This window comes from Xiphophorus hellerii, chromosome 23 (assembly GCF_003331165.1).
Source record: "Xiphophorus hellerii strain 12219 chromosome 23, Xiphophorus_hellerii-4.1, whole genome shotgun sequence".
Classification (NCBI taxonomy): Eukaryota; Metazoa; Chordata; class Actinopteri; order Cyprinodontiformes; family Poeciliidae; genus Xiphophorus; species Xiphophorus hellerii.
In genome coordinates, this window is record NC_045694.1 from 21,656,722 (window position 1) to 21,670,310 (window position 13,589).

At 41.6% G+C, this 13,589-nt stretch overlaps 1 protein-coding gene across 4 annotated transcripts in view; it reads left to right on the top strand.

Moving 5' to 3' along the window:
* unc5a (unc-5 netrin receptor A) overlaps positions 1-13,589 on the top strand; it is a 193,226-nt gene that overhangs the window by 157,311 nt on the left and 22,326 nt on the right. For 2 of the 4 annotated variants that reach the window (XM_032555528.1, XM_032555530.1), the window contains 4 exons: positions 4,473-4,700; positions 5,445-5,744; positions 10,479-10,566; positions 11,033-11,201. In XM_032555528.1, coding sequence (XP_032411419.1) covers positions 4,473-4,700; positions 5,445-5,744; positions 10,479-10,566; positions 11,033-11,201 — 785 coding nt within the window. The remainder of the gene's footprint in view (positions 1-4,472; positions 4,701-5,444; positions 5,745-10,478; positions 10,567-11,032; positions 11,202-13,589) is intronic. The other 2 variants (XM_032555529.1, XM_032555531.1) reach the window with 1 other exon arrangement.

The window sequence follows — 13,589 nt, forward strand, 5'->3', positions numbered from 1 at the left end:
GCTGCCATTTTTTTTCTTTATGAGTTTGTTTGCCAGAGCAGGGTCACGGTGCTGTGTGAAAAATAGCTGAGCATTTATTTTGGACTATATTTCACCAGGACCCCGCAGAGGGATGGGACGACTGTATTGTGGAGATAGTAATGGTCACGTTCACTTTGAGAGTTTTAGTAGCCATATTTCCCTGACCTTAAGAAGTCGGGGGTAATTCATCTTCAGGCAAGCGACTAGGATTGGCCATGGGATGAAATATATTCGCTCGTCTCCTGATAAATGCCCCGGGGAGGAAGCACAGGAGGCTCTAAAGCTCTTATTTATCAATGCAGCTGAGAGAAAGGAGCAGGTAGAGACAGGTTTCCTATGCAGTCTGGGAAAGTTTGGAATTCAAGTGTTTTCAAGGTTCATCAAAATAGATCGAAAAAAGAAAAATAGAGGGAGGTAGTTGAGGTATTTTTCATCAAGTCATTCATCCATCCATCCATCTATCCATCCATCCATCCAACCATCCATCCATCGTTATCTGTTTTTTGCAAGTTTCACATTAAACTTCTGTAATTATGTCCTCTCAAAATGAGTAGGAACCCTGAGGAGAGCCAGGAACATTATTCCGTCCGTCAATACAGTACGAATCCAAACATTTCCAGGACCCAGATACACAGCTTCAGAGGAGATGAGTTATGCTGGTCCATCTCAAGGCAGAAACTGATCCTTAACCAGCCAGCCCTGGAGCAAGTCTGACGAACTGAAGTGAAAGCTCACAGAGCAAAACAGACATTGCCCTGCGGTCATTTCTGCAAGAAAAAAAAAAATGCTCATCACATCTACAGATTATCCACAGGCAGGTGTCAATCATGATGAGAGGTCACACACAAAGAGAATCAAAAGTTGTGCAATTAAGTCAAGTAGAAGTGGAGGATGCAGTGACGGATGACAGAGAGGGGAAGGCGGAGGATGTGTAAATTGGTATGGAGTGCATGGAAAGAGAGGGCACTTTGGAGAGGGACTAAAGTAGAACCCATCCAATTATAAAAGCTGATTAGCTGTGTCAATTAAAAGTGTGATGGATGTCCTTTCAATTATTGGCCGGCATCATGAGAATCAATGAGTGCAGACCAGGAGGAGCTGCAGTGAGCACTGGGATCGTTTGGCTGTGACACCTGGTGGGTCAGATAAAACTTCACTCAGTGATGCTCTGATAAGCCACCAGAGATTACAGTCTGGGCAGAGGATGAGAGAGGTGGACAGAGAAGAAAAAAGGGAGGAGGGGGTAGTCTGATTGACTGACTTTATTGTTTGGATGCAACAGCGGTGTGGCTGAAGAGAAAAAGGAAGTGCAGAGATACCGGATCTCTTTGGCTCCACCAGGTGTCTTTGGTGTGTCCTCAGAAAGTAAACTAATCTAAATCAGTAGAGAACAGGTGGCTGCTCTCCTATCTGATGGATGTTGTTTTGTCTTTTGTGAGACCAAGTATCCCTCAACAGCCTGGAAAACTACCTGTCCAAATATCACGGCGTCATCTGACCTTTGACTCGCCGAAAACAGTTGGATTTGAGAAATTTAATGAGAGGTGCAGCACGTCTCCCCTTTCTGCTTCTGGAGCTCATTGTGAAGAGCGGAGGGTTCAGCCAGGCTGCTCAGAGCTAAGCACCTCTGTGCTAGCCTGAGGAAACTTATGGAAAAACACAGGGAGTCGAGTCAGAGATAGAGAGGAGCACATAGGTAAATGGACTATATGAGAAGCGCAGAGAGGATGGGAGTGCGTCCCAGAAGATTCTTCAAGCCAGAAATGTGTTCTGCGGATATCTGCTAGAACAAAAAAAAAAAAAAGACAATCTTGTGTTTGTCTTTAGCCAGTCATTCACGATTGATTACTTGTCAAGAGATCTCTGGCTGAACGAGGAGCTGCCATAGAGGTTAGCTGCTTATAATCCCTCTACTTAAAGTATCAGATTGCACTGAGATAATCACCCATGAAATAGATTCTGGCATTTCATTTTTAAATTTTTAGGGAAGCTTTGTCCAAGGAAACTGAGAATTAGAAGCATGAGCAGAAGAGACGGACTAAGAAATACACAAAATGAATAAATATGAGACTCCTTTTTTTTTTTTATTTGACTGCTATTTTAATTTTCTATCACATGCCTCAGATTCACTAACACCGTTTCAAAATGTCAAACGGTTGTTTGTAAAGGTTAATGCAGCTCTTTGTTGTTGCTCGTTGCTTCAAAATCATCACGAATGCCTGAAAATTTTAATGACAAAATGATGAATTGGGTCCTAATCCGGTTTATTTCTGGATTTGTTATTGATAAAAATGCTAATTTCCTACAATCTGTCAGTCAAAGGCACATTACTCAGCCCTCCCATTTGCCTTTTAATTGTAATTTTCCTTCTACTACATTTGTTCCTGTCTCCTCTCTTCCATCCTGTCCTCCTCCTTTTGTTGTCAACTCAGCACACGCGCAGCCTGCAGCACTTTAACCTTTTCTGTTGTTCCCCATCCCTCAATGCTGCACCGCTCGTTGTGTCCCCTCCTTGGCTGTGTTCGCTTGACAGCACTACGCCCCAGTGGCTTCTGGGCACAATGGTGCTCCACAAAGGCCTTGGGAGAATCCTCCGCCACCAAATTCCAGCAGCACAGGGAGACAGCTGTAGCAAATCCCATTCTCCTGCAAAAACAAACACACTCAACTGCACACACACATAGTTTAAAAAATATATCTAAAAAATCTGGCCTGAACATTTTGGGAAGAGGATGCTCTTATGCTGTCAGTAGCAGTCAATAAAGACCATATAGCTTGGATTTTTTTTTTCCCCTTAACATTTGACATGCAAGTGTTACAAAAAGTAAAAGAGAGAAAAGACGAGCAACATGCTGGCTTAAGACATCCAGTCACATAGAGAAAGTCAATGCACTTACTTTTAGTTTTAAACTTTAGCAAGTCATACTAATATAAACTAAGTAGGTAGTCTTAGAGAATATTAGCAGGAGCTAATTTCTGTGTTTCAGATAACATTTATAAAAGCAGGAGTTTTTCCTGGAGCAATTAGATGTGTGTTAGCGTAATGTCAACAGGGAAAGACATCAGCAATTATTATGAGGAACTCATAATTCATAAATAAGAAATGGGGTCATATGTAGTCAAGTATGAACTATCATTAGGGTATTTGTTCGAGTTTGAAGAAAGAAATTAAAGTATTGAAAAATATTTGTTTTTCCAGATGTGGTTATTTGAGATGTTAAGATTAGCCAAACCATATCAGTACAGAAACTAGCACATGCCAGATATGAAAGAGTGATTCAGACACCTTTATTTTCTCCAAAGTGAATCGCATGTTGCCTGTGTATCCAGATGGGATAGTTGTTTGGCACAAACCCCAGTGGTTGTATTTCCAAATACGAGTGCATCTAAAAAAAATTATATTGTGAAAAAGTGCAAAAGTGCAAAAGTCATCTCAAAAGGTGGAGGTCATACATTACGTGGAATCATCACACGTGACATTTCATGACCATAATGTCGTGTTTTGATTGTTGATTCTATGTTGCATTGTGTTTCTGTGTTTGATATGATGTAAAGCAGTTTGAAATGCCTTGCTGCTTAAATGTGCTATACAAATAAATTTGATTGATTGATTGATTGATTGATTGATTGATTGATTGATGGAGTTTATCGGTTACCATGCAACAAACTCCCGAGATGTTGCTTCTTTAGGCATATTAAATAAAAAGAAATCATAGTTTTACATGCTGAAACAAGCTAAAGGACTCGGGTAAGATACTGTGCTTAGACAAAGCCAGATTTCAAACGTTTTCATTTAAAGCACTTGGCTTGTCTTCCACCTTCATGACATAGGAATCTTTTCAATGAGCCGGCAACACATCTGTTTACCTCTGCAGTTTGGGAGTCAGATGTGAAGCCATCTGTCACAAAGACATTAGGGGCTTGGCTTTAACTGAGCCATACAACAGGACGATAATCCAAAGTACAGCAGGGAATCTTCAAATGATTTGAAAATCAAAGAGATACATTGTTACTGTAGGTCATAATTAATATGCTTTAATAGGACCTTAAGAGAGTTGTAGGAATATTTACAGATTTCACTTAATAAGGAAACAATAAGGAGCCACAGTACTTTGACAATAAGGAGTACAGAAAAATGGTTTATCTAGGTTTTTACAGCTTTGTACTTACTTTTTCATGCCGTGGTATTTATGGTGTACAAAATTCAAGCAGAAGACTCAGTAACACAAACTCTCAGGCAATCCAGACTTCATAAATCTTGGGTTATCTAATATCAGATTAAAGTTTTCTAGATTAAGAAACCACCACGCAAGATAAAGCACCACCGCACTAAATGTTACACTGACCTCACGTAGCTAAAGAAATCCTCAAGAAAACTTTTTCCATTGAATAAAAATAACAAACGCCTCACACAGCTGGAGTGTCTTGATTAATAATTTCTCTGCTTGCAGCCGTGAGCGGGGCCGAGGACGTGGCGCTGTACGTGGGCATGGTGGCCGTGGCCCTCTGTCTGACCCTGCTGCTCATCGTGGTCGTCCTGGTCTACCGGCGCAAGAAGGAGGGCCTGGACGCTGACGTGGCGGACTCCTCCATACTCACCACTGGCTTCCAGCCTATGGGCATTAAGCCCAGCAAGCCAGGTGTGTGGGCACCACGGCCACGAAGGCCTCCCCACAGCAGTAGGACACTGTTTTTTTGTTTTACCCTCGTCTGTCCATCTTCCCACTGTGACCATGAAGCATCCGTCCACATGTAGCTCTGAACCTGTTGGATCTGTGGTCGTGGAGGTGGTGTGAGTGCACTTACAGTGGGTCTGTGGTCCAAGGAAGAGTTGGGGTGTGTTGGCGTGTCTGTGTGTGTGCGGTTCATGAGCTCTTTATTTGCCTGCCTGGCACATAATGTTTCGCCACCACCTCATTGTCAGGAAATGTACCCACTCTGTTTACTGCCTGTGTGGAGCCTCTGAGGTTTAACAGCGAGTAATAGAAATACAACTGTCTGAGGCAGATGGAGACGGGGAACTGGGTTGCAGTGGCTGTGATTCACCGTGAAAATAAAAAGCCTTTATGCATTCTGGATGCTAAGCTGCATCTGAGTTCTGTTTGGGATTGATTGTGTGGCTGCTAAAAAGACAGGCAGTGATAGAGCAGGAGAGGGTGGGGGGTGGAAATTGAGTGGCTTTGGGTGGAATTTGTGTTTATGTGGTAGAGCATGTGTGTGTGTGTGTATTAATGCTCTGTTTTCTGAACCATGTGTCTCTTTCAGTGTTTGTTTCAGTTTTCTGTGCGTGATGCAAACAGCTTTAGAGTGTGAGGTCTGTCTGTGTGATGCTGAATCCCTCCACTCCCCCTCCCACCGCCACTCATTGAGATTCACATATCTCCCTTTTTCCTTTCCTCTCTCTGTTTTCATTATTCGAACAGAGAACTCCCATTTGCTCACCATCCAGCCTGATCTGACCACCACCACCACCAGTTACCAGGGCACCCTGCGCTCTCGCCACGATACCGCTGGGAAGTTTTCCATGACCAACGGGCCTCTGCTGGACCCGCTTCCCAACGGATCGCACACTCTCCACAATGGGAAGCTAAACTCAGACACCACAGAGTTTGTGAGCAGGCTGTCCACTCAGACCTACTTTAAAACTCTCCCCCGTGATGTGGCCAACACCTCCTACGGGACTTTCAACTTCCTGGGTGGGAGATTAACAATCCCCAATACAGGTGGGTTCTTCATTCATGTTGTGTTAGCTTTAATCTGTCTTCTCTGTTGTACAGATTATTTAATACAATGTCCTACCTGTCATGACGACGCCTTTTGGAACCATAGTCTGACATATAAGTGTTTTGGGAGGAACAGTTAATGGTTTGAAGGGCATCCGTTGATCATTTTTACTTTTTGTGACATTCTGTCATAAACTAAAGGCTATAAACACATTAAGACATCAATGTGAAGCGCATTGCTATTACATGATATGACATCTCAATGCTCCCTGACGCAACCAGCCACGATTAAAGCTGATGAAGTTGACAACTTAGATTGAGATTTTAATAGGTCCATATTTAAAAAGAAAAAAAAACGTAACACTTTTAATATGTCCAGATCAAGGCTTTAAAATCCTAATGAGCAAAACGGTAAATGTAAGTGTAGTTTTCAGATTACTTTATAATCAGCTGTTAGGAAAGCCTCTTTGTCTTTTACAGCATCTAATAAATGTAGAAGCTGACCGTTCTCTTTGAGTCATTTTATTCTGGATGCTTTGGCTTTTAATGTGTAGAGTCATTTGCCCTTTATCACTCTTGAACTTTTTGATATTCTGTCATAAGCTGCAAACTTCAAAGTGTTTTATTGGGATTTTATCTAGTAAAAAAAATTTAAAAAGAGAAAAACAGAATCCTATGGGATTGACTAACACACAGTATTGTGTAATTGTGAATTTGAAATATACAACGGTTCTCAAAAAGTGTGCCATGTCAAGTATGCTGTCCCCTTTAATTAAAGGCCACTAAATAAAACCAAGTGTAACCAACTGCATTTAAAAGTCACCTCAATAGAAATAATGCGCTTGTGTGCAGCTCTCTAGTAAACAAATACCATCATACGAACGCAAAAAAAAAAATGTAACTGTGTAAAGTGGAGACATGTTCTAATATAAAATAATATTTAAATATCTCATGGAGCACTGCTCCGTCCATCATGTTAAAAAGAAAACAGTGTGGTAAAACTGAAAGTCTACAGATCTGAAGACATTTCCTTCCACCTAAACTTACAGGCTCAGCATTAAGAACAATCCTGAGCTCTAGAGATCTGCAGCTTAGATCGTAGCCCCAGTCTGGCCTTTTATATGAGGGGCAAGAAAAAATAATGTTGAACCAAAGCCATAAGAAGTCCTGTTTAAATTTAGATTTTTAAAACAATGTATAGAAGACAGAGTAAATGTTTGGCAGCTATGCTAGGTGTGGTGGAAAACTAACACTGGACATCATCCCTACATGGTGGGGGCAGCATCATGCTCTAAGGATGCTCTTCTTCAGCTGGTCAGAGTTGATTGAAAAAACAATACAGTTAGTTGCAAATCTGTTAGGGAGTCACCTTCCAGCAGGACAATGATCCTACGCTAACAGCTACAAAATGAAAATGTTTAGATCAAAACACATTCTCAGTCACAGTCAAGACCTAAATTCAGCTGAGGTCCATGGCAAGACTTCAAAAATGGATGATTGCCATCCAATCTGATGGAAGAGATTTGAACTTGCAATTGCTGCAAAATGTGACAGTGCAAAGTTTTGACTCAATGCAAATTTCTACTTACCAGATTGTATTTTTTAAAAGAAATTTAAAGCTATGCAGCCTTTTCATTCCAATCCATAATACTGTGCTATTATTTAAAATGGAAATAAAGCACTTTGAAGTTGGTTGTAATGCGACAAAACATGAAATAATTTAAGAGGGAAGAATGCTTTGTACGGCATGTGCTTATTTGGTCTGATAAAAGCTGATGTCATCTGCACATCATCATTCAGGTAAGTAAATAAGTATTGTTTTTCTTAGTTTATTTTAAGCTCATAAAAGAAAGAAACTACACTGTATAAACAACATGTACCGCAGATCAACATTTTAGTCCAAGGAGTTACATTTTTAGGCTTCAGGTCCCTGTTGTACGTTCTGTTCAGGGTGTTCATTCAACAGTTTCACCATTATGCAAAATTGGACAGTACAGACAGCAATGTTTTATTCACTCACTGTCTCTTCATGTCTGGCAAGGAGATCTAAGTAATCTCCTCTAATGCTGCTAAACTTTAAGCAAACAATACATAAATCATCCAAATAATTCAACATCTGCTGCTACAGTTTATGAAGAACTGCTCTGAGAGAAAGGCCATTCTGTCGCTTTATTACACCTGCTTTAATGTGTCCGACTGGATGTTAACAAGGAGAGTTTATTAGGAACAGCTGAATCCTATAAACACCTCAATGTCTTATTCAGCCTTAAACTTCTTTTGTATGGGCTCCCTAATAGGTTTGTACCAGGATAACACACATGCAAATGTGCTTGAGGACTTAATGCAAGGCAGAAACAAGCAGTCGTTATTTTCACAGGGACAAGATGAGGCCCCAAAAGTACATTAAAATCCTTTTTTTAGCTAGTGATTAAGGTGGTTTGTGTGCTACATTTTCCCCTAAATACCCAACCCATTTGGACCTGAGGCACCTGCTAAACTGTAACTGGTGGAGAAATATATTACATCATGTTATAATAGGTTAAAAATACTCTCCAGGGCTGTAAAAAGCGCATTGAGTAAAACAAATTGCACATTTTCCTTTGTGTGTTTGGGCCAATGACGACAAAGAGGCAAAAGAATTGAGCTGATCAGGCATGATTGGTTTTTTCTCAGACCCATAATGGGTTTTTTTAAGGATTTCACCACAGATTGTGAAGCTTTAAGAGTTTCAGTCATACAAGTTTAAGTCAGAGTTTGGCTCTGCTGACAAAACAAACCATGTTAGATACTGCTAAGAAATGTTTAGCTGAACTAAACAGGGATGATAAAAATACTCAAAACATAAGCTGCTATCAATGTATTTAAAGTCCGCTTTGGATTTTTCTGATTGGTTTAATGCATATCTGCACACAGTGTTCTTACATATTGCTCAAATATTTGGTTGCAACTGTACACTGTAAAAAAATATATATATATAATCTCTAATTTAAGACAAGATACCAGCAGGTGTGGTAAAATTCTGACAACCACAGCTGCCGGTATTTTATTGTAAATTTTATGGATTTTTTTTTTTACAGTGTACAGAATATAAGTAAACATTTATGAAAGATGAATTTGATTTCAAAAAATAAAAAAAGGGAACATTCTGATCTGACCCTTTTATATGTTGTCACCAGAGACTTTTTCACATGGAAGCTTTATATTGGTTTGTTGCATTTTTTTTTTTTGATTAAATAACAACGTACAAAAAAACAATGTAGCAAAAACAACCGAAAACCTGAATGTGTGTGTGTGATAAACTACGGTGATTATGATTGATATTTTTGAAAAGTCTGCATGGAAGCTTTAAAAATTTAAGTGAGAAAGCAAGAATTTTGCCTCTAGCAGAATCTAGAGTGAATAATTTGGTCCAATGCCTCGTCAGTAACCTACATCTCAACAGCACAGCATGAATAGTTAAAAGCAAATGCTCTGAGATGAAATCAATTTATGGCAGAAACATTGTACTTGACAAGAGTCCTGGAGTAAAACATCGAACAAATTATTCCAATCAAGCTTCTGACTAATGCTGGAACAGGTTGAAATTGTAGCCCATGTCCACAAATGTCATCCATGTTCTAAATGGCTGGATGGAGAAATAAAGACAGTTAAAGTGATGCAATTTCTGACAACAAAAAAAACTCCACCATGATTATTCTGCTGGGGGGTTTTTTCTCCTTACAGCAGCAGAGTACAGAGCTTATATAATTATACTGGAAGACAGTTTTTCCACTTGGCTCTTTGTAGACTGTCCAGATTAGCTGATGCCAGCATGACAATATCTTCTAGAAGAAAAGGGGGTTTTTTTCCTGTTTTTCTTCACCACTGCTCTCTCCCTGGGTGTGTGTGTGTGTATGTGTGTGTTTTGCCTGTCTCTTACAGATATTTTATGCATGGATTAACTCAAAGCCATGTTGACTATACCACGCATTGGCACCTATCTTCTCATAGGGACACAAGAAGGAAAGAAATCTTACACTCGCATGCATTCACTCAAAGGAGTTATTCTGTCATTCATCACAGCTTCAGAGCGAGCGCGCTCTTTACAGATTCAGGCGCGGACGCCAACATTCAGGCACCTTCGCCCGATTCAATCCGACGCAGCCTCATGACGAACAGACCCGGTTTAAAACTGAGAGATTGTTAAAATAGTGTCACATTCACTGTTTGGCCCACATTTTAAATGCCATTCAGAGTGGGTAATTTTAGCAGAAGAATCACAACATGAATGCCGCAGCACTCAAACTGCTTCAATATCTCTCTGTATTCTCCGACGTGCATTTTCTAACACTCTCCTGGGGAAGTGCAATTTTCCTGAAGTAGTCTGTTCCATGGTCTCAATTATCTACTTTGTGGCAGACGGAGGACATTTAAACCGTGCTGCAGCGCGCGCTTTTGTCTCAGCTAATTGTTGACATCGGGGACGTGTGCCGCCACGGCTGCCGGCGCACAGATTCTGCATCCGCTGCACCTGAAGGAGGCTGCCTCTGACCTTCAGAATAGATTTGGATTTTTGTTTAGTTTTGTTGTTTTTTTTTCCTTCATGCGTACAGTTTGTCGAGTGGGCTGGCTCCCTTTGTGAGATGACAAAAGCACTGTTCAGTCAGAACAAATGAGCCTGTCCCCCACTCGCTCACACTCCCCCTGTTCCCCCACCCACCCCACTTCTCTCCCTTTTGTTGTTATTTGCATTAGGAATCAGCCTGCTCATTCCTCCCGAGGCCATCCCCAGAGGAAAGATCTATGAGATTTATCTCACTGTTCAGCGGAAGGAAGATTTAAGGTGGGTCTCTTTAGCGCTGTCTAACTGGCAGTCTTCCCTGAATGCCACTAGGCTGTTTGTTTTGATGCTCTACTGTTCCATTAGGAACGGCTTAAGAGGCTCTGCCAGTGCTGTGGAGGAGGGATGTAAATAAATAACATAGCCTTTTACAAGGATGTGCGCTGTTTAAGTTAAATGAATTGTTTGGAAAGCAATGTCTATCTGGCTTGCCGCACTCATCCTCTGGAAGCAGAGCCGTTGCAGCCTGCCGAGATGGTGCTATAATGTTTCTCAGTCCTCACGCGTTGGCCTGGCTCGTCTCTGAGTCCGGCAGACTTTAATTATCCCGTGTTACAGCTGCTGGATAATTTGCAGAGGTGACAGTATCATATCCTGTCTCAAAGAGAGCTGTAAATTCTCTCTAATATCGAAATAATTGCAACCACTTCATCTTAATGCATCCACCTCTTTCCCACTCCTGCCGTAGGTTACCGCTGGCCGGCTGCCAGACCCTCCTGAGCCCCATTGTGAGCTGCGGCCCTCCGGGGGTGGTCCTGAGCCGGCCAGTTATCCTCAGCATGGACCACTGCTTTGATTCGTGCCTCGATAACTGGGCCGTCCGCCTCAAGAAGCAGAACTACGAGGGCGCTTGGGAGGTGAGAGTCTACTGCAGCTCCAGCACAAATCCTTTTGTAGGAAGACAAAGCCGCTAGTCAGTGCAACTGTGAAGTATTACTGAACTTATTGATTGTTTCTGTGTGAAAAGTACAAACTTTTCCTGCTCGTGACTTGAAATGCTCACTGCAACACACCCAGCTGCCTAACGTACTCCTCACTACTCCTCCACAGGGTTTAAATTAAAGGGCCTTGAAAAAGTATATATATTTGTACATCCTACATGTTTTTTTCACATTTTGTCGTCTTTATTCCAAATCTCAAAATGTATGTTACTGGATTTTATCTGACTGAATACTAACAAGTACTGTGCAATTCTGAAGTGAAAAGAAAATCCTACATGATTATCGAGATATTTACAAATGAAAATCTGAAAAGTTTCTATTTAGCCTCTGATAATGATTTATAGAACAACTTTTTGCTGCAGGTAAAGCTTCGTGTGGTTTGGAGTAAATCTGTTTAATCTGCACGTCTACACTGAGATTTTTGGCCGATCTTTCCAAAATTGTTTAAGCTCCCTCAGTTTGCATAGGGGGCCAAACACTGACTTTGGTAATTTACCACATGATGATGCTGTGACCTGAACCACAGCTTGTAGCTTGGGTTGTTTGTTTTGGTCTTGTTAGCTGGTGAAACTTTGCCACATCCTGCCAGGTTTTCTTCCAGGATTGCTCTCTGCATTTCACTTCCTCCCATTTCCCCCCTGTTCTCTGAGCAGCTTCCCTGTCCCACAGCATGATACAGCCACCCCATGTTTCACAGTGGGAACTGGGTGCCCAGAAGGGTCATTTTGTTCCACACATGCATGTTTAATTTTGTCGCATTTAATCACAGCTCCAACTTCCACATGTTCACCACGCTCTCTACGTGGCTCGTGGCAAACAGAACACATTGATTTCTTTTTCTTACCACTCTTCCATATAGACCAGATTTGTCTAGTGCAAGACTAACATTTATCGTGTCGACAGATTCCCATATGTGAGCTGAGGAATGGATCCCTACAGCTCCTCCAGGTTACCAATTTGGGCTGCTTATCTGATTATTTGTGTCCTTGCCCGGCCTGTCAGTGTAGGTGAATTGTCGTGTCTTAGTAGGTTTACAGCTGTGCCAGGCTCTTTCCATTTTCAGATGATGGATTGAATAGAGCTGTGTGTTACATTGTTTTATTACCTAACCCTGCTTTAAACTTTCTCCCTGACCTGTCTGCTGTGTTTCTTGGTCTTTGTGATGCTGTTTGCTCACTAATGTTCTCTAACAAACCTCTGAGGTCTTCACAGAGCAGCTGGATTTACACTGAGATTGATGACACAGATATGAATCCCAATAAAGGGAGTTGAAAACAAATGCATGCACCTTTCGCAATGTACTCAAAAATTGATTAATCAGAATAATGCTCATTTTTGCTACCACTTTGTGTCGGTCTACCACATAAACTCCCAAAAAAGCATAAATGTTTGTAGTTCTAAAGCGGCATAAGAAAGGTGAAGGAAGTGGGGATACTTGCTGTATGCTGTCCGTCGGCTGCTTCGCTCCACCTAAAGGTTTGCTTGGCAACATGATTGTGAAAATAGAAATTCTGTAAGCAAATTACTCATCCTCAAAGTGCTCTTCTGAGTGCTCCTTGACCGTTGTCGACTGCTGCTTCCAATTTGCAGAGTTTTCTCCCTGTTTTTCTACCCGTGAAATTTGAACGTTGCCCATGAATCTAGCCAAAAAGAGCCCTCGGTGTGCACACAGCCTCACACAAAACAAACGCCGGTTCGAGGCAGTATACCCATCTCAGCAACCCAGAGAGATTTTAAAGGGTGCTGGTGGGCTTTGGAGTGTTACTAGGTCTTCTTTCATGTTCGATATTGTGCATAAATTATTCAGCCTCTCCCCGCCCTCCGTGTGGCAGCGGTGGGGTGTCTGTGGGATGGATTGGCCTGTCTGAGGCTGAGGTTAGACCAGCACTTTTAATCATCAGACGGGCCAAATATAGCCCGACTGCGTTGGCCACTACGGTAAAGAAGCGCCAGGTGGACGAGAGAATGAGAGTGGAAGGAGGCACAGGAGTGTGACAGAAACTGAGAGCAGAAAGAAAGAGGAAACAGATGGATGCAAATGAGCAGGTAATGCAGATCTATTGGAAAGAAATCACAAAAATGTAGCGCAATAGGAGAGATGTGGAAAACACAAAGCATACAGATGGAGAAATTAACCTTTCCGCTGCAAAACCGAGCTTCTGTTTCACCGAGGAAATATTAAGACGATAAAGAAATAAGACTCCATTGTGGTTGCATAGAAAATGAATCGTGTCGATACTAATTCTATTGATGTAGATGGTGTCTGTGTGAATCGATCCTAGAGGGGCTCGCTGCGCATTTGGC